At 42.0% G+C, this 20,207-nt stretch overlaps 2 protein-coding genes across 2 annotated transcripts in view; both read right to left on the bottom strand.

The window, feature by feature from the left end:
• Positions 1-12,191: 12,191 nt before the first annotated feature.
• LOC129781802 (uncharacterized) lies at positions 12,192-18,248 on the bottom strand. Its single transcript, XM_055789373.1, has one exon. It carries the CDS (start codon positions 18,246-18,248, stop codon positions 12,192-12,194), a length of 6,057 nt encoding a protein of 2,018 aa, XP_055645348.1.
• A 1,129-nt stretch (positions 18,249-19,377) lies between these two features.
• LOC129768373 (ATP-binding cassette sub-family G member 5) overlaps positions 19,378-20,207 on the bottom strand; it is a 51,330-nt gene continuing 50,500 nt past the window's right edge. Inside the window, exons 5-6 of the mRNA XM_055769985.1 lie at positions 19,860-20,190; positions 19,378-19,775 (exon numbers count right to left, since the gene is read on the bottom strand). Of these exons, the coding sequence (XP_055625960.1) occupies positions 19,475-19,775; positions 19,860-20,190 (632 nt within the window). The 3' untranslated portion in view covers positions 19,378-19,474. The remainder of the gene's footprint in view (positions 19,776-19,859; positions 20,191-20,207) is intronic.

Here is a 20,207-nt window from a genome sequence, read left to right as displayed (position 1 = left end):
TTCAAAGGGCCTTTCTCAAGGCTAGAGACGAATGAACTGCAAAAGTTTAAGGTCTCTATAATACAAGATCGACCGACCGACCCCCCGATGGGCGCACTATTGAGCAAGTTTGGGCAGCTGTTTCGTTGCACAATCATACGATTTTTATTGGTGCAGTTTACATCCCTCCAGATCGAACCAATGATTCAGCTGTAATAGATCAGCATATTGTGTCGTTTCGCTGGATCACACAACAAATGAAATTAAGTGACAACATAGTCTTGCTCGGAGATTTTAATTTACCCGGTATCGATTGGACACAGAGCGCCTCGGATTACTTGTATCCAGTTCATTCACATTCTACTCTGAATCGTTTGTCGGAACGGCTTCTTGATAGTGTCAGCACGGCCGGTTTATGTCAGAAGAATCATATCTTCAATAACAACAACCCGATTCTTGATTTGTGTTTCATCAGTTCAGAACTCGCTCACAACACGGTAGTCATTGAAGCACCCGCTCCTCTGGTGAAATTATGTCGACATCATCCCGCACTTCTGATATCTATATCTATTTCGCCACCACTCGTCTTCGCCAACACTGCTGAATCAACTTATTACAATTATCGAAAAGCTGATTACTCGTCAATGAACCGTTTTTTTCTTGGTATCAACTAGAATGATATTTTGGAGAACCAGGATATAGACAACGCCACGTCATCAATGTCCAATGTTTTACTTTACGCGATTGAACAGTTTGTTCCCAAGAAACAGGCTAAGAAGTCGCTCAACCCTCCGTGGACAAATGCTAATCTCAAACGCTTGAAGTCACTGAAAAGATCATACCTTCGAAAATTTGATAAGTGTCGCAATGATTTTTGGAGAAGTCAGTATTCTTTTGTGAACAAAACCTACAAACGCCTGAACAAAGTTTTACACGCCGACTATTTAAATCGCATTCAAACGAATCTGCGTGCTCACCCAAGTGGGTTCTGGAAATACATCGATAAACAAAGGAAAGAGTTTGGTTTACCCACCGTGATGACACGTAACGATACTGAAGCTTCCACCAGTGAAAGCATTTGCGAGTTGTTTCGTAAGCAATTCAGTGGTGTTTTTGTCAGTGAAAGTCTTGATAGTGATCAAGTCTCTGCAACCGTTAAAAATGTACCCAGCCTGTCATCGGTCGGAGACTGCCCTACGATTAATCGTAATGTTGTACAAGATGCCTGCTCTAGATTGAAGAAATCTACGAATGCTGAACCCGACAGCATTCCATCTATCGTACTGAAGATGTGTTCCAGTAGCCTCTCGCTACCGTTGAGTATTTTGTTCCACCGCTCCATCGTGAGTGGGACTTTCCCGACTGCTTGGAAAAATTCTTTTGTTTTCCCTGTCTTCAAAAAAGGCTCTAGAAAGGATGTAACTAATTATAGAGGAATCGCGTGCCTTTGTGCCATCTCCAAGCTATTCGAAATCATCGTATTGGATTTCATCACCCATGCTTGCAACAATCACATCGTCGAGGAACAACATGGTTTCGTGTCTAAACGGTCGACTTCCTCGAATCTTCTTCTGTACACATCATACATCGCTCGTTCACTTGAGCTGCGACAGCAAATCGATGCGGTATATACTGATTTCTCCGCAGCATTCGACAAAATCAACCACAACATCGCTGTAGCTAAGCTTCAACGTCTTGGTTTTAAAGGTCCCTTCTTATTCTGGCTACGGTCTTATCTCACTGATCGTATTATGTCGGTGAAAATTGGAGACACTATATCTTCTCCTTTTCGTGTAACGTCTGGTGTTTCGCAAGGGAGCCACCTCGGCCCATATATTTTTCAGCTATACCTTAATGACATTAATTTTCGTCTGAAGTGCCTGAAGCTCTCCTACGCCGATGACTTCAAGTTGTTCTTCCATGTGAATTCCACTGGAGATGCGGAGTTTCTGCAAAAGCAGCTGAATATTTTTGCTGAATGGTGCGCAACGAATAGAATGGTTTTAAATCCATCCAAATGTTCGGTTATTTCGTTTTCTCGAAAGCGTACATTGATATGCTTTGAATATAGACTGCACGGTGAAATTTTGAGACGTGTGGACATTATTAAAGACCTTGGAGTTATGTTAGACTCTAAACTAACCTTTTGTAATCATATAGCTTACATTACTTCTAAAGCATCCAAAGTCCTCGGCTTTATTTTCCGTGTCACGAAGCAATTCACAGATGTACATTGCATCAAGGCCCTATATTGTGCATTGGTTCGATCCGTTCTAGAATATGCTTGCGTTGTATGGTCACCATATTACCAAAATAGTGTAGAACGTATTGAGTCGATTCAACGAAAATTTGTTCGATTTTCCTTGAGTAATCTGCCATGGAATGTCCCATTTAATCTGCCCAGCTACGAGGATCGCTGTAGTCTCATAGGATTGGATTCAATGGGCTCTCGAAGGAATGTTACAAAAGCGCTTTTTGTATCTGATATTATTTTATCAAATATCGATTGCCCCGAATTGCTATACCTAATTAATTTTAACATTAGTCGTCGCAATTTGCGTACCCGTAACTACTTGTACCTTCCACCATCTCGAACAAATTACGGCTACAATGAACCCGTAACCAGTATGTGTCGTGTGTTCAATCTTTGTAGTTCGTCTTTTGATTATCACCTTTCCCGTTCGTGCCTCAAAGCGTTCTATTCTGCTGTTCTTAAGTAGTTATAATTGTTATAGGTTTAATATTTAGTTCTATAGTTTTATTATTAGTTTTATTATTTAATAATAAATTCTCGGTCATTTGGGCAAACATGTTAAGTCTGTTGATGTTTATAAAATAAAATAAATAAAAAATAGTTAAACTTATTCCATCGTTGTCATTCAATGGCCATGCTTGTGGTAACTGTATGGAATCAGAGTAGCAGACCTGAAAGCAATTTTGAACTGTTGAAGTTTGTATGAAAATTATCACTCGATGCTGCGATATAACTTTACTTATTTCTATAAATTTCCTTGCATTTCCATCAAAACTTTATCCATAATATTAAATCATCATCAGACACAATTTTCGTACAAGATTTTTCTCCAAGTTGTGGATGAGGTAATACTCGCTTCTTCTGTTGAACCGAATACATCTAGCAATAGGTGGGACCGAATCCGACCAGATTTCATTTTTTGTTTGAGTACACGCGCTTTTTTGTCATGACAAATTTCCCCTGGCAGTAGCAAAGACTGTATCGGCTTTGCTCATGGTAGCGTCCCGCGAGTTAAGGTGGAAACAGAATGCCGCGTTGTGCGTTGTTTCTCATCAGCTGTCATTGCTTGCGTTTTGTACTAAAGCATTCGCCCGACGCCGTCTGTTGATTTGCAGTCACAATCTAGCATTCGCGTCATCACTTTTCATGTAAACAAAAATTTTAAAAAATTCGTATGAAAATCTTGTTCTTGTTGTGTCCACGGATCAGTTGAATGTTTTAATTATGAATGAAAATTAGTCCATATTATAATCCATATTAAACTAGTATTCTATTTAAATGAAAAACATTTTTGTTTGCAGGTGGTGAAAAAGTATCATACAAAAATTGTTTATGAAGACAACTCTATATTATGATGAAAAAATTCAGCAACAATGTTGGAATTGTTTAGCCATATGGTTGAATGAAAGTTAGATACACGTGTTTCAAGTAATCAAATAACATGATGTGAAAAATTGAATTCAAATTTTAGAATTTAAAAACCGGCTTCGTGTCTTCTAATCTGATAGAGATTACTTACGAGTTTGGGACCCAAATTATGGCGCTAATTTGAAGTTGTCACCAGACGTCGACACCATGCCACTGTCATCGCGAATTCGGCGCAAGCAGTATAGAACAAATGTTAGCGTTTAGTACAACGATGCCAATGACGCAACGCATTATTGTGTTCGACTAAATGGAAACACACATATTTCAAATGAAGTGTCAAAGCACAATTGTCGCAACGCGACGCATAACGCGGCATTCTGGTCCCACCTTTAATGTATTCTTTCTCACGTCACTTTTGTAGATTGTGTCGTAGGAATCGCAGTCGTTCGTGTGTGTCAACGATGAATTGCAAATTGTTTTTCCTTGAATTCACATTTTTTTTGCGACACTGTACAGTTGCCTACTATGATTTCAGCAACGCTTGCGCATTGGATCTACACACGTGCTTTCCTCTCCTCTTGGTGTTTCATCAGAACTGTTTACAATAGTGTGATTGTGATTTTGTAGTTCGACCAAGTGTGATTTGAAGTATTTCATTAATTCATTGTGCTCACTCAAGGCTTCCAGCTCGTTGGCAATGTGTCGGGCTTTAGACGACTATATACATAAAAATCTCATGTCACGGTGTTTGTGGTCGAGCTCTTCCGAAACGGTTCGATCGATTTTGATGAAATTATGAACCCTGATAAAATACCAGTTTAGCTTTGCGTAGTAGCGATATCGTAACCAATGAGGTACATCCGAGGTGCGAGGTGCGATTGCTAGTTGAAAAAAATACCAGTTAGGGAACACGTGTGTAGATTCATTGCAAGCAGTGCTGGAATCATGGTGAGCGACTGCACAGTGACGTGAGAAATTGTAAATAAAAAAAAAACATTCTTATATCGTTGACCTACACCGTTCATACGACTCTCGCCATTTTCTTCTTCAACGGCACTAACGTTTCCTGGTGACATCACCAGAGTCAGAAGAGTATCTTTGACGAAAAATCCCCCAGTCCAAAACAGATAATACATAAACATTAAGCACAACGAGACAGATACTTCATTTAATCTGAACATCTTTTCACCTTTTTAATTAGTATTTATGAACATGCGGTCAGAGGAGACGAAATAAACAAGAGAGTATGCTCAATAGATTTTTATGTGCATATGATGATTCGACGTGGTCAGGACAACCTCATTCTACGATGTCGTGAGCTGTGCCAACAATTTATGGCACGAAGGCAGAGAGCGAATTAATACGTTACTAGATTGGGAAGAATACATTCACTTGCGAGACGCTATCATAAAAAAAGCCGACACAGTCTCTACTATTGCCAGGCCAAAACGCAATGCATCGTCATGAGCAATACCGTCATGTGCTTTATCGTCAATATCGTCACGATACATTGCGCATGTGCTCGAACAAAAAAAAAATCGAGGAGTTGTATCCGAGACACGACCACTTAGGACGTAGGACTCCGAAATTTGTTGGTTTATCATTTCGGATATCATTTGCGAATACGTCGAAATTTCATAAATAACTCTTTAGTAAAAAGTTCCGGTGACCCTGCAAAGGTTTAACGGCTTGCGTGGTTTTGTAGAATCGTTTCGAGAAGCAATACACTAATTGGTCATATATCGCAATTTGTTTCTTTATATCAATGCACGAATTGCACTGAGTATTTAACGAGAGGCATCTTCCGAGTATCGCCATTCAACAAGCATCAAACACGCGTCTAACAGATGCACACAGTTGCCGTTTATGAAAAATCGTTTCTAGACTCTCGGTCAAAACCGTCAACAAAGCTAGGAGCTTGTTGCAGAAGGCGAAAATTCTGAGAATTTTCCTCAAAGGAGATGCAATACTTATACGCTATCGACAGCTTACTTACTATGCAAGGGTGAAGTTTACTTCACAAATATTCTCGTTTCCCTATCTCCCTTCGTTGTTTCTATTCTAGCAGCTGCATAAGTTGTCCATTATTGACAGCTCTGTTCGGGAAAGCACACAAATAGACAGAACAAATGTATGGGGAAATGAGAATGCTTCCAATTATCATCAATTTAAACCGTATACAGACTATGGGATAGTAAACCATATACAGAAAATAAGATAGAATAAAGACAGGCTCCCGCCTCTTTCTTCCCTTGGAGAGGAGGGAGGAGTATCTGTTCACCATAGAAACGTTTCGTGCCCCCTAATATCTTCACATGCTAAATTTGGCTCCATTTGCTTGATTAGTTTTCGAGTAATGCATAAATTTGTCTTTCATTTGTATGACAGTCCACCCTAAGAGAGGGGGGAGCAGTGTTGAACCACCTTAGAAATGTTTCTTCCCCATTAAACTTCCGCATGCCAAATTTAGTTCCGTTTGCTTGATTAGTTTTTGAATTACGCGGAAATGTATGCTTCATTTGTATGGCAGCCCCCCTCCCAGGAGGAGTGTCTATTCGATATAGAAGTGTTTTGTGTCTCCTAAAACCTTTGCACGCCAAACTTGGTATTTTCTTGATTAGTTTTCGAGTCATGCAGAAATTTGTCTTTCAATTTGGTTTCATTTGCTTGATCAATTCTCGAGTAATACAGAAATTTGTGTTTCATTTGTATTGCAACTCCCCTTTAGAGAGGGAGGTGGTGTGTCTAATCACCATAGAAACATTTATTACACCCTAAAACCTTCAGTAATGCAGAAACTTGTCTTTAATTTGTATGGCAGCTCCCCCTTAGAGAGGGGGTGGAGTGTGTAACTACAGTGAAAACATTTATTGCACCCTAAAACCGTCAGATGCCTAATTTGGTAGCATTTGCCCCATTAGTTCACGAGTAATGTAGAAAGTTGTGTTGGCATTCCCCCTTAGAGAGGGGGGTGGAGTGTCTATCCACCATAGAAACATTTATTGCACCCTAAAACCTCAATATGCCTAATTTGGTTACATTTGCTTGATCAATTCTCGAGTAATGCAGAAATTTGTGTTTCATTTGTATTGCAACTCCCCCTTAGAGAGGGGGGTGGAGTGTCTAATCACCATAGAAACATTTCGGCCCTTCTGAGCTCGCTCACAGTTCGATACATACTGAATGATTTTCGCCACTAGACCATCGCTTGAATATGCTTTTTGTTGATTAATGAATCTAGAGGAGGTGTGGTTGACTATGGAAATTTGGAAGACAAACACTAGAGGCGAATGAACTCTCCTGCGACTGAGCAATAATCGCCAGAAAATTATGATTTTCGCAATGCGAAAGATTTCCCATTTTTCATTTTATACACCAAATAAGAATGTAATCTCACATTAGAAAAATAGTTTGTTACAATATATTGGGTTGGGGAAAAAGAAATGTCGTATTTCTGATCGGAATTTGACGCTTTATTTAACATAATTAAAATTATCCAATTTAAGTCAAATATGCGCCGTTTTGTTCGCAAACTTGTTGCTATTTAGAAGGCTACTTCATTATCCCCCCTTATGAAACCCCCTCCTTATTTGCAAAAAAAAAACTCAGACAGCCAGTTTTCGCAAGCCTGTTTTGAGGCCAACTTAGTATCACCAAGAGCGTTTTGCATGGACCGGAAGAGATGATAATCACTTGGAGCCAGGTCCGGACTATACGGTGGGTGCAATAGGACAGCCCCTCCCGTAGCTTCTGGCGGGTCATCAAAGATGTGTGAGGCCGAGCGTTGTCCTGGTGGAAAACAACACCATTTTTTTGGCCGTTTCTGGTCAATCGCCTGCTTCAAACGGTCAAGCTGCTCACAGTAGAGAACCGAGTTGTGGGTCTGGCCATAGTTGAGCAGCTCATAGTGGATGATTCCCTTCCAATCCCACCAAACACACAGCAAAACCTTCCTGGCCGTCAATCCGGGCTCGGCGATGGTTTGGGCCGGCTCACCGCGCTTCGACCACAACTTTTTTTGCTTTAGGTTGTCGTACGTGATCCACTTTTCATCACCAGTCACCATCTGCTTCAAAAATGGGTCGAGTTCGTTCCGTTTCAGCAGTGCATTGCAGGCGTTGATTCGGTCTAAAAGATTTATTTGCGTCAACTCGTGTGGCACCCGTACATCCCTCTTTTTTTGGAATCCAATCTTCTGAAAATGGTTCCAAACGGTTTTATGGAGAGAGTGCTCACATGCCGGTCTACTTGGATGATTTCAACGATTTTATCGGTTTCCACGACGATTGGCCTACCAGTACGGGGTGTATCTTCGACAGCCACTACACTAGAACGAAATCGACCAAACCAACGCTGTGCTGTGCGAATCGTTACAGTATCGGGTCCATAATCTACACGATTTTTTCGGCCGCCTTCGTTGCAGTTGTACCTCGCAGGTAGTAAAAACGTAAAATATGGCGAATTTCTTGCTTGGTGGACTCCATCTTTGACGCGCTATAACTTGAGACTGAAAAGGACAATCACAACACTGTCAAAAGCACTGTCAAGTAGCACAGATTGTCGTCTTTAAATAGCCGTATAGTTTGACCCGATTCGATAAGTACAACACAAGATATGTTTAAGTGTTGCCATATATTGACAATATACGACATTTCTTTTTCCCCAACCCAATATAAGGTAAATGGTTTTGGTTTGTCCAGTCGAAAATATGATCATGGTTTGTCCACTTTTTTGAATGCTCTAATTCAGCACACCTTTGTCAAATCAGGTATTCGAATATTTCAAAGCATATGAATAAAATTGTCTTTTTCATGATTTACTGTAGTTTTATAGTATATTTTGACGTAGGACTACGTCTATCATTTCTATACTGGGGTGTAAGTTCAAAGTTTCGAAAACGAAAGCGTTACGCCGGAGAACGAGATTTTGAGCGTTGATAGCTCCTAAACAACTGAACGAAATGTTCTGAAATGTCTCCATTCGGAAGATAAAATGTCTACGCGTTATATGCTTATTAATTTTTGATCCAAAAACTTGTTTCAATAGCCCTAAAATTGCTTTCAAAACAGGATATTGAAATCACTCCTATCGGTATATAAGCAAGTGCCGCTCGGAAATCCATTCAGTTATGATTGCGCAACGATTGAGGTACGATCGCTGGAATGGATGGATGTTTCCCTAACACAGACTTCAAAACCATGAATTCAGGGGAAATCGGCATTGCAAAATAGATGCAACCAGCGGGAACTTTTGCATTCGTTTGCGTCTTTGTAAATTGGAATGTTTCCCTAACACAGACTTCAAAATCTTGAAGCCTGGGGATATCGGCATTGCAAAATAAATGCGAGTTGTGGGTATTTTTGTACTCGCTTGCGTTTCTGGAAACTGGAGTGTTTCCCTAAGAGCCCCCGCACACTACAGACTTTTTTCAGCCGACAGTTTGGTCGGATCGGCCTACTGGTGCAAACCCAACTGAATCGGTGTAATGTGCGCACATGTATACCTCTCTGTATTGATTAAAAAGCCGACCGAACTATCGGTCGACAAGTCAGTCTGCAGTCTGCGGGGGCTCTAATACAGATTTCAAAACCATGAAGCCTGGGGAAATTGGCATTGCAAAATAGATGCAAACTACGAGTACTTTTGTACTCGCTTGCATTTTTGAAAAACCGGAATGTGTTTTCCCAATACAGATTCCGAAACCAAGAAGCTGGGAAAATCGGCATTGCAGATACATTGTAGTCGGCAATACTTTACACCCCCAAGCATTTTTACACTCCGGAATTCGTTTTGCTATCACGGTCTACAAAAACGGGTACAAATGCAACGCTTTGGCTCGATTTTTCAAGACTGCATTGAAAGATATCTTTTCATGTCCCCAGCTCACTACGCATACCGTTTGATGATTAGGCAAAATGTTGATAACTAATGTTGATAACTACTACCATTGCTGCGATAACTACTACCATAATACATGAATCGACTTAAATTGGGATTTGTTTGCAATTGAATTCGTAAATAGTTTCATTCATTCACTATTTTTTTTTTTTTTTTATCTTCGCTTATTTTTCGTCGGCCTATTTCCGCCACTTTAGATTCATTCACTAGTTTAATCAATAATTTAATCAATACACACAAAAGACAGCTCTGCGCAGCGGCGATATCGTACCCAATGGGAAACATCCGAGGTGGAATTATTGCTAATTGAAGAAGTACAATTAATTACTAAGCCAACGGCAGTCCTACGTCAACCTTGCGGTTATATCATAGGTATAACCCATCCATAGTTTTTACGGAATCACATGTTTTAAAGGATTATAAAATACACCATCTATTGTTGTTAATGCGCCCCTCATTTGAGCTTACTTTTAATCGATTACCAGATGATTATTTCGTACGTATTCAGATCTTTTCTGGATTATAACACTTACAAATATTGTAAACATCATTCTTGCACACCATTATTTGTATCCGATTTACATAGCTAAACCATTAAATTAACCCATTTTGATGAACTCATTTCTGCTCATGAGTTGTCCAATTCAATAATGTTGTTTTGTCAACATGATTTCTTTGCAGTTTGTTTATTGTGTCCTTCGCGCATAGCAGAAATAAACTTTCTCTATGTTGATTGTCTTGAGGTGAACACTTTTAAAATGCCCAAGAAAATGCGATATTCTGAAGAAAGCCTAAATTATGAGTGGATCAATATGATGACAGTAAACTCAAGCAATAATAAATGCAACATCTACTTGAGAATTCGAACGTTTTCATTCAAAAATTGTGATTTCTAATGCCGGACAAACCATGATCAGAGGTGGTCAAACCATGATCATAATTCCTCTTTGAAGCAAATCGTTTGAGAAAAATCGCGAAAAATAATCTTCAGAAGCTGTCCTATTAATTGTACTTGATTGAAAAACTACAAAATGAAATGAGTATCATATTTTGAAAAGAAAACAAAATAAATTCTAAAAAATTATAATAAAATAAATGCTTTTCAAAATCCTCAGAGAGTGGTTCTGTCACATCAGATTTGATGCATTATTTTTGTCAAATATTGTTAAAGAGAGTAATATAAAGTGTTCTGGTTTCCCAAATATTCTGAGTGAATTCTGGTGTTTCAGTTTACTTTGTTCAACTCAACAATTAATAGCAAAACGTAGTTCTAAAAACCAGTAAAATAAGTTTGGTCATCGAGTCATTCAAATGATTCAAACTTCGTTTCAATTTTAGGTTTCGGTCGTAGTTGAATCTCTTTAGGTTAGGTTTAGTGATAAAATCCAGTGAGAGCCATTTAGTTGTGGACGAATTCAGAATTTTCAATAGTTTGAGTTCAATATTTCCCCAATCATTTCGCTTTGAGCTGTACAAAGGCCAGCTATAAATGTTAAGACCGCAATGTTCTTTTCTAATACAGACTAGACCGATTTTCTAGTCCGTGTTAGGGAAACGCATTGCGGTCTACACAAATATATGGTAAATCAGAAACTTTATTTCCAACGCTATTTTAACAAATAAACTACAGGAAATTTTATAATTGTATTGCAATAGATTTATAGGGAGTGTTCAAAACGATTGGTGAAAGAACCTCATGAATCTATTATGAAGTGTCTGAGCGCAAAGCTCTCAAAACTAGACAATTTTCGTGACAGGATCGATGTTTTTATTATCTATTTGTTCCCGATGCAATTCTGTGTCACAACGTCTCAATGGTTCATTTAGATATTTGCAATCCAAGAAGGGGAGGGGGGAAAGTCACTCTACGGAGAATGTAATGATTATTTAAAAGATTTCAAACGCATATTACTTAAAATCGTTATTGCGATATATGTTATGTTGTATACCATTAGAAGAGAAATTTATCCAGCAATTTTTTTCAAACATGAACAGCGAATGTAGTGATAAAAGTAAACAATTTGACGAGTAAAATGGGTATGTTATTTCGATTTTACTAACCACTCGTTTTCTCCCAAAACGCAACGAGCAATCTTTTTGCCTACATTCGGGCCTTAGCTCACAATGTGAGTCGATGCGTTTAATGAAATATTCTCCATTTGCCGATACTAGGCATTTATTGTATGTTGTCCAATAAATTCATGGTAAATTCACGTTTTTATCGTGTAGGTCTTGCTACTAAGAATTTATGTAATTGAGGTCCAGGATGTCATAATATCGAGCATGTTGTTTGGCTATGTATAAAATGCAATTAATGAATTTGGCTGATTTAAAAGTTCGAAATGGTATACTACGGCATATCAGATTATGATAGCTTGAGTAGTCGCGATCTTAATATTATTGTTGGCCCAGCCAAAGAAAAAGCGACACTGTTACCGAACAGCTTATTTATTTACGGCTTCGATCTATAATAGCAAGAACATAATCATTGTATTCAATAATGTACTTATAAATAACCTACAAATCAGTGGCCTTTATAAAGCACTGGCTTTTCTTTTCTGCTGACCAACAATGTCGGAGTTGTTTCAGAAATGGATCTCCGACAGTTCTTTACAGAAAATAATTTCAATCACGACAAACATTACCAATTTAAACAAATCAATTTAGAAATTTTCACCCGCACGCGTTCTGTTTACAATTGTTTTTTCTTGTACCTTTCTCTTTCCGCTGAAAGACGTTTAGAGTCCTTCAAACGTAGGCTGGCGGATCGTTGTGCGGTATTAGATGAAACTGTTGCCAGTTTGCTCGATGTCGCTGTGGCAACATCCTCCCCCGGGTGCGGTCCACTAACTTTCTTGACCGCACAGTTACTACTTACATCGAGAACAGCCAGTTTCGATACAAGTCGTCGAAGAACACCTCCCGTTGTCTGAACTAAAGCTTGACGAACGTGTCCATCTGCTGCTTGGATCGATTCGATCACGATACCACGTATCCAACCATTCCGCTTTCCCTCGTCCGCTATCAACACCAGATCTCCATCCTTCACTGATCGCGATTCGTCGAACCACTTAGACTGTTTCCGGATTACCGGAAGGTATTCCTTCAGCCAGCGTTGCCAAAATCGATTGAGATGACGTTGGATATCTCCCCACGACTCAGGGAAGGTTCTTTTCAAACATTCTTCATCTACGCATGGCTGCTTGACTCCATTGGAGCTTCCAAGTAGGAAATGGTTTGGCGTGAGGGATTCTGATTCCGCAGAATCAAGTGGTAAGTACGTGAGTGGTCTAGTATTTACAATGCCCTCTGCCTCTACGATTACGGTTTGTAACTCTTCATCGTTGAGATTCCCTTCGGTATACGCATCCCCAATCGCAGCTTTTACTGAGCGGACTAGCCGCTCCCACGCACCACCCATGTGCGGAGCGCTTGGTGGAATGAAGGTCCACTTCGTGATGGCACTGGTGAACGTGGATATCACCCTTTCGTTGATTTGTTCACGGAGCAGACGTTCGGCCCCATGGAAGTTCGTAGCGTTGTCCGTGAAAAATTCCACGGGTGACCCACGACGACATACAAATCGTCGGATACATGAAATACACGATGCAGTAGAAAGACTGTATGCCACTTCGAGATGGACTGCGCGCACAGTAAGGCACGTGAAGAGCGCGATCCACCTTTTCACTTTCGAACGACCTTGTTTGACCAGTAATGGGCCGAAGTAATCCACTCCGACGTAGCTAAATGGACGAACATGTACGGCTAACCGTGCTGCTGGAAAAGGTGCCATCGGAGGAACAGTTGGACGTACCTTGCGGACCTTGCAGAATTGGCAATTTCTTCCGATCCCCTTCACTACGGATCGAAGTTTTGATATTGCGAACAGTTGACGAACTTCGTTCACCACAGTTTCGGAGTTTGCATGACGGTAAAGGCGATGAAATCGTGTAACAAGAAGTTCCGTGCATCGATGCTTCCTTGGCAGGATGACTGGAAAGCGCACGCTGTGATGCAAATGTTTCGCTGCTGAAATACGACTGTTCTGCCGCATCAGTCCCTCTTCATCCAACATCGGTATTAGTTGGTATATAGTGCTGGATTTCTCTATTGGAACCGGCTTGTTTCCTGTCACCACTTGATTATTTTTCAATGTAGTCACTTCTTCCGGAAATACCTCTAGTTGAACTTGTTTCAATATTGCAGTTTCGGCAGCCTTCAGCTCCGATTGGGTAAGTAATCCAGTCGACGGACTCCTTTCCCCTTTCTTTCTAGCGTTGTTAATGAATCGTAGCACGTAGGCCATACTACGTTGTAGATTCTCCCATTTAGAGAACCGTTCATAATTGACCACTGGCTCCCATGTCACATGGTAGAGAACTGATGACCGAGCTTCTTCGTAGGTGTCGATTACTGGATCGGTTGAACTAGGCCATTCTCGCTCTGGATAGCATAGGAACTTTGGTCCGTGGAACCACATACTGCCTGCGTTGAAGTAGGGTCCACTTCCCCACTTTGTTGCTTCGTCCGCCGGATTGGACTCCGACGGCACCCATCGCCACTCATTGGCAACCGTTATCTCGAGAATTTCACCGACTCGGTTGGCCACGAAAGGCCTATAGTTTCTAGGGTCTGCACGGATCCAAGAAAGCGCTATCGAGCTGTCTGTCCACAGAATTCGTCGTTTTATGGGAATGGAGTGATGTGCTTGCACGAACTTTGTCATCCTTGCCCCCAGGAGGCATCCTTGAAGTTCCAATTTTGGAATAGTCATTGGCTTTAACGGTGCTACTTTAGCCTTCGCCGCGATTAGTGAACACTGCGGGACTCCATCATCACTGAACGTCCGCAGATAAAGGACACAAGAATACGCGTACGAGCTGGCATCCACGAAGACGTGGAGTTCAGTATCTTCGTACGTATGCGCTGAAGCATTCGAGAAATAGCAGCGTGGGATCTGAACGTTAGCGATGTGCGAAATCATGTTGATCCACCTGCCCCAGTCTGTAAACTGTTTATCGTCGATTTCTTCATCCCATCCAGTTCCGGCGCGCCACAAATCCTGTACCAGAATCTTTCCATGTATAAGGAACGTAGCTAGTAGTCCCAAAGGATCGAACAATGTCATGACGCAGCGCAGTACTTGTCTCTTCGTTGGAATTCTGCGATTTTCCAGAAGAGACCGAACTTCATCGCTCATTCGAGTGCTGAACGATAGTTCATCTGTTAGTGGATTCCACAATAATCCAAGTACGCGTTCAGTATTGGCGTCCGTTGTAATCACGCTTTTACTGGTAGCAGCTTGGGTCTCACCAAGGTGCCGCAGTACGCTCTCACTATTCGAGATCCAGTTTCTTAGATCGAACCCACCTTTACGGAAAATATGACGAACTTCCTCCGAAACGCAACTAGCTTCTTCTACCGATCCAAAACTGTCGAGGTAATCGTCTACATAAGTACACTCTAGTATACCTTCTGCTGCTCTCGGATACCTATCGCTATGCTCCCGAGCATTCTTATTCTTAACAAATTGTGCCGACGCTGGCGAACAAGTCGACCCAAACGTCGCAACGTCAACAAGGAAGACTTCCGGATCCTGGGCTGGATCGACACGCCACAGAATTCGTTGCGAATGTTTGGCGGATGCGCGTATCAATATCTGCATAAACATTTCCCTTACATCGGAACACACCGCGATCTTGAACTGTCGAAAGCGAAACAATACTCCCAACAGCGACACCAATTGATCCGGTCCTTTCAATAACATGCTGTTTAGTGAAACTCCGTCCACCTTCGCTGCAGCGTCGCATACGATGCGTATCTTCTCTGGTTTCTTCGGATTGACTACCACGCCTAATGGAAGGTACCAAATCCTACGAGGATTTGCTTCATTGAGTTCGTTCATCGTAGCTTTGTGGATGTAGCCCTTGCTTACAAATTCTCGTATCTGTCGGAAAACGTTCTCTTTTAAGACTGGATCCCTTTGCATTTTCTTTTCCAGGCATTCCAGTCTGCGAAGCGCCATCGTGTAGCTATTCGGCAGCTCCACGTCGTCCTTCGCCCACAGTAACCCAGTTTCGAATTTCTCACCCACTCGAACGGTCGTCTGCTCCAGTAAATCCAAAGCTCGTTGTTCTTTCTTAGATCGCAAGGTGACATTCCCTGATCCTATTTCTTCAATGTCGTAGAATTGCTTTACGGCATCATGTAGATCCTTATTCGTCGTACATTCGCAGATGTGCAAGCTGTATTCACTCTTCATTCCGGGCTGCTGCTTTCCGTAGACACACCACCCGAGCCTGGTCTTCACGGCAATTGGTCCATTACCGTCACCTTCTCTAGATTTCAGTGGAGTGGCTAGCTGTAGATTATCCAGTCCAATCAGCAGCTTTGGCACAGCATTTTTGTAGCTCTGTAACGGTAATTGTTTGAGGTATTCAAACTGTTTCGCGGCTTCTTCCAATTGGAAGGTCTGGCTGGGAAGGTTTAGATTTGCCACTGTACGAACGTTCGACATTTTAAACCGTTTCTGCGAACCGATCCCACCAACATGTATGTTAACTACCTTCGAATTCTCCTCTAATCTAGTTGTGTTGCCTGTCCACCGCAGGCACAGTGGCTGCACGATTCCACTCACTCCCAGTTGTTCTGTAATTTCGTTCTCGACTAGAGTTAGCGATGAGCCTTCATCCAGGAATGCATACGTGTTCACCGCACCACCATTCCCATACAGTGTTACAGGCACGATACGAAACAAAACGCTCGATCCCAAATACTGATGAGTGAGACTATTCGCCTGTTGCATTTGTGTAGAGTTCTCCACAGTACGCCTTGTTGAATGCAACAACGGATGGTGCCGATACTGGCAGCCATCGATATTGCAACGTTTGTCGCTTCTGCACGATCGCCTACCATGTCTGTATAAACAAATCTGACACAGCGATAAAGCTCTAACCTTCCGCCATCGATCATCGACGTTCAAATCCTTGAACCCTGAGCATTCTCGCAAACGATGACCTACCCTACTGCAGAAAATGCATTCGATTTGCTTGCTCGCTTGCACTTCGATATTGTTCCCGGTATGGGAGTTAACGTATCCTCTCAGTTTCGATTTGTCCTTGTTGATAGTCTCCGGTGCGAAAAGCACAACACTAGAAGCATCATTGACGAGATTTTCCATATAGCTGCTGAAAGTCTTCAAATTCACCACTCCGAGACACCTTTTATACCCAGCCCACATGAGCTTCTGATCGGCCGGCAATTTTCCGACGAGTTCCTGAAGAAGCGTCGGATTCGAAAGATGTGCCTGTTCGTTGGCCGCTTCTATATGATCACAAAGCGCTTGCACTGCCAACCCATACTCGATTAATCCTTCCAACCTATCGGGTTTTGGGGCGGGAATCTTCCGCACCTTCTCCAGCAACGCGTTGATCAATAACTCTGGACGTCCGTATCTTCTACGAAGAGTCTCGATGACTTGAGGTATTGCAGCAGGTAACACCAATCGGCTTCGTACCGTTTCGAGAGCTGGCCCTTTGAGACACCGTTGCAGACGGAGCATATTCTCCCAATCCGTATATCCACACGAAGACGTTGTATAATCGTAGTTCGAAATAAAAATAGGCCAATCCGCGGGATCGCCTGAGAACTGTGGAAGATCACGGGCCATCGATTGACGAGCAGCAAGCTGTTGCGGCGATGGACCATACTGGTTGGCATTCAATTGTTGTCGTTGATATTGTGGCTGCTGTCGCTGTTGCTGTCGTTCGTTCCACTCATTCCATGTCGTAGGCTGCATTGAGGATTGCACGTTTTCACTTGTAGAGCGCGCGAAAGTTACTTGCTGCTGCTCGCTTGCGAAGGGGATGCGTTGCTGCTGGTGACTATCGAAAATATTTTGACTAAATTCGTGGATATCTGATTGTCGTTCTCTGTTACTAATATAAACCGTATCGGGGGGACTCATAGAGGACTTATGAAGGACATTACCACCACACATTTTATTTGAAAAACCACTTTCATCAACATTACTCTTACCTACACCACCCACTTCATTGACATGCGTTTTCTTATAGGCTCCCAGATTTCGAGCCTGCTGGTTACCTTTACCTTGAGTGTCATCGGCTGGTTTCGGGAAGTCGTACTGATGTTGATTGGTCGTCAGGCTGATATTCCAATTGGTCGTATCCACACGCTGACTGCTTGGAGCTGACTGTAGTTGACAGATTTCGAGTTGCTTTTGAAGATCGCGAACCATATCCAATAGGTCGCGATGGTGTACATCCGTGGGCTGAGCTGCTGCTGGTGGGTCCGGTTGGCCACCCACTGCGCCGTCTTCTAGCTCCGGGTTTTCGCTGACTGGTTCAGCTACCGATTTGTCACCTCCACATTTGTTCACGTGGTTCGCGTTATCCATCAACTTCAACTGCTCGTCCAGGAATTTCATTTGCAGTTCATGTTCCATCCTCTTTCGCTCGAGCTCCTGTCGTTGCTTCAGCAGGGCTAGATCACGATGTATATTAGAACTGGAAGTGTTTCCCACGAGTGTGGGTGGAGCTGCTGCTGTTTCCGTCGTACATTTCGAGCATATCCACGCTCGCTCGCTGACGGACTCCGTCACACTCGCACACGAAAAGTGCCACCACCTATCACAGGCATCGCACTGAACGTAGTTACTATCCGCATCAGGATTGCTGCACGCAGCGCAATCACCGTGATGTGCTTCCAAATCCACTGCTGGGGACGTCATCTGCACGATGATTTATCGAAGAATGTTGGCCCAGCCAAAGAAAAAGCGACACTGTTACCGAACAGCTTATTTATTTACGGCTTCGATCTATAATAGCAAGAACATAATCATTGTATTCAATAATGTACTTATAAATAACCTACAAATCAGTGGCCTTTATAAAGCACTGGCTTTTCTTTTCTGCTGACCAACAATGTCGGAGTTGTTTCAGAAATGGATCTCCGACAGTTCTTTACAGAAAATAATTTCAATCACGACAAACATTACCAATTTAAACAAATCAATTTAGAAATTTTCACCCGCACGCGTTCTGTTTACAATTGTTTTGACTTGTACCTTTCTCTTTCCGCTGAAAGACGTTTCGACGTTTAGAGTCCTTCAAACGTAGGCTGGCGGATCGTTGTGCGGTATTAGATGAAACTGTTGCCAGTTTGCTCGATGTCGCTGTGGCAACAATTATGATCCCTATATAAGTATTCGTTAGAAGTCCGCTTCACTTCCTCGAATGCACTTGTCCATTCTCCTTTCCCTTCCCTATAAATAAGCATAGCTTAGCACCCGATGAGATAGAGGCGAATTAACTGCAAAGTTTAAAGCCTCTTAAAAACAAAGAATCAATCAACCCGATGAGATTAGTTCACTACAGCAGCTACACGAACTTTCATAGAGAGCATCCCTAGGCCCCAACCCATCAACATTTATTTATTTTTTGGTAACGCTAACTGATAACGCTGACGTTTGCGTCAGAATGTGGGACATGACGCTACACATGAATGTCGAAAATAGAAGATTTTAATTTAATCAGTTTGCAAGGGTATATGAATAAAAAATAGGAGAGGTGTGTAACTCTGCTTGGGTGATTTTTCGGTTTTCAAAAAACTCAAACTATGACGACTGTGCGACACTGGTAAATGAATTCTACTCTATGCTGAAATTAGGCATAGAGTAGAATTTCGAGGGAATAAAGATTTTTAAGAAAGTCCCGTTTCCGTTCCCAAAGGTCACTTTTTCCCATACATCCATTGGCACTGTACTGTACATATTGTGTATATTTTCTATACTTTAGTTTATTTTCTCTCGCCTAAAAATGGGTCCAAGGCATTTCGGAGAAAGAAAAGCCAACCCCAACTCGGATTAAATATTTTCTAAAAAATATGGAGCAGAACTAAACCTATTCGAGGCTAAATATAGTTTAAAATTCGTAGACAAAATACTGCGTTATCGTCCTAGTCCCTGAACTTCCTACGAACGCATCGCGGCATTGGAAGCAGATAGAGAAACATATTGAACGCACAAAGTCCGAAAGCGAACGCAAGACTGGCCGCAATATCAGTCGTCTCCAGGGGATGCGCCTTCCCGATCCGTTCCAGTAGAAATTCGGCCGGCTGAGGACAAACTACTCCACCGATCGGATTGCAGACCATTTCACGACCGTAAAATATTGCGGTGTGTAGCAACGAGCTAGCGTACTTCGTGTGGACACCCTTTGCGTTCTCTTGCAGCCATGGTGAGAGACCCTTGTGGGACCTTTGTTGAAGTGGTGAAAAAAATAAAAAAGGTAAAGCTTGTGCTGAGCACACTGTTGCATACCGTTCGGGCGTTTCTACTTACCGTACGGTTCCGCTAGCCAGTGACAGACAGATGATCAAAATGTAGGAAACGGCAATCGATGCATTGATTTGGGATCTTATAATGAGTAGAAAGGCGATACTGAGCTGTTCCGCAAGCATGTAACTGCTCCATAGAGCGATCAGGATATACATGAACGTTAGTCCGTTTGGAGCGATTGGATTCAGTACGAGCGGATAGAAAACACATGAAGCCAAGGCGGCCGATATAAACGAGAATGGCATCGACACAGCATTGTAGGCGATCAGTAAAGTTGCACCGGTGTACAATCCCTCCGAGTATTCTTGGCAGAAGCGTTTACGCCACGAAGGGACTGAAACAGTTAGTGAA

Source organism: Toxorhynchites rutilus, chromosome 1 (assembly GCF_029784135.1).
Source record: "Toxorhynchites rutilus septentrionalis strain SRP chromosome 1, ASM2978413v1, whole genome shotgun sequence".
Classification (NCBI taxonomy): Eukaryota; Metazoa; Arthropoda; class Insecta; order Diptera; family Culicidae; genus Toxorhynchites; species Toxorhynchites rutilus.
The sequence above is the reverse complement of the archived record's forward strand: the minus strand, read 5'-3'. Positions and strand labels throughout refer to the sequence as shown.

Coding starts and splice junctions, on each gene's coding strand:
- LOC129781802 (XM_055789373.1), bottom strand. CDS start 18,248: ATGACGTCCCCAGCAGTGGATTTGGAAGCACATCACGGTGATTGCGCT.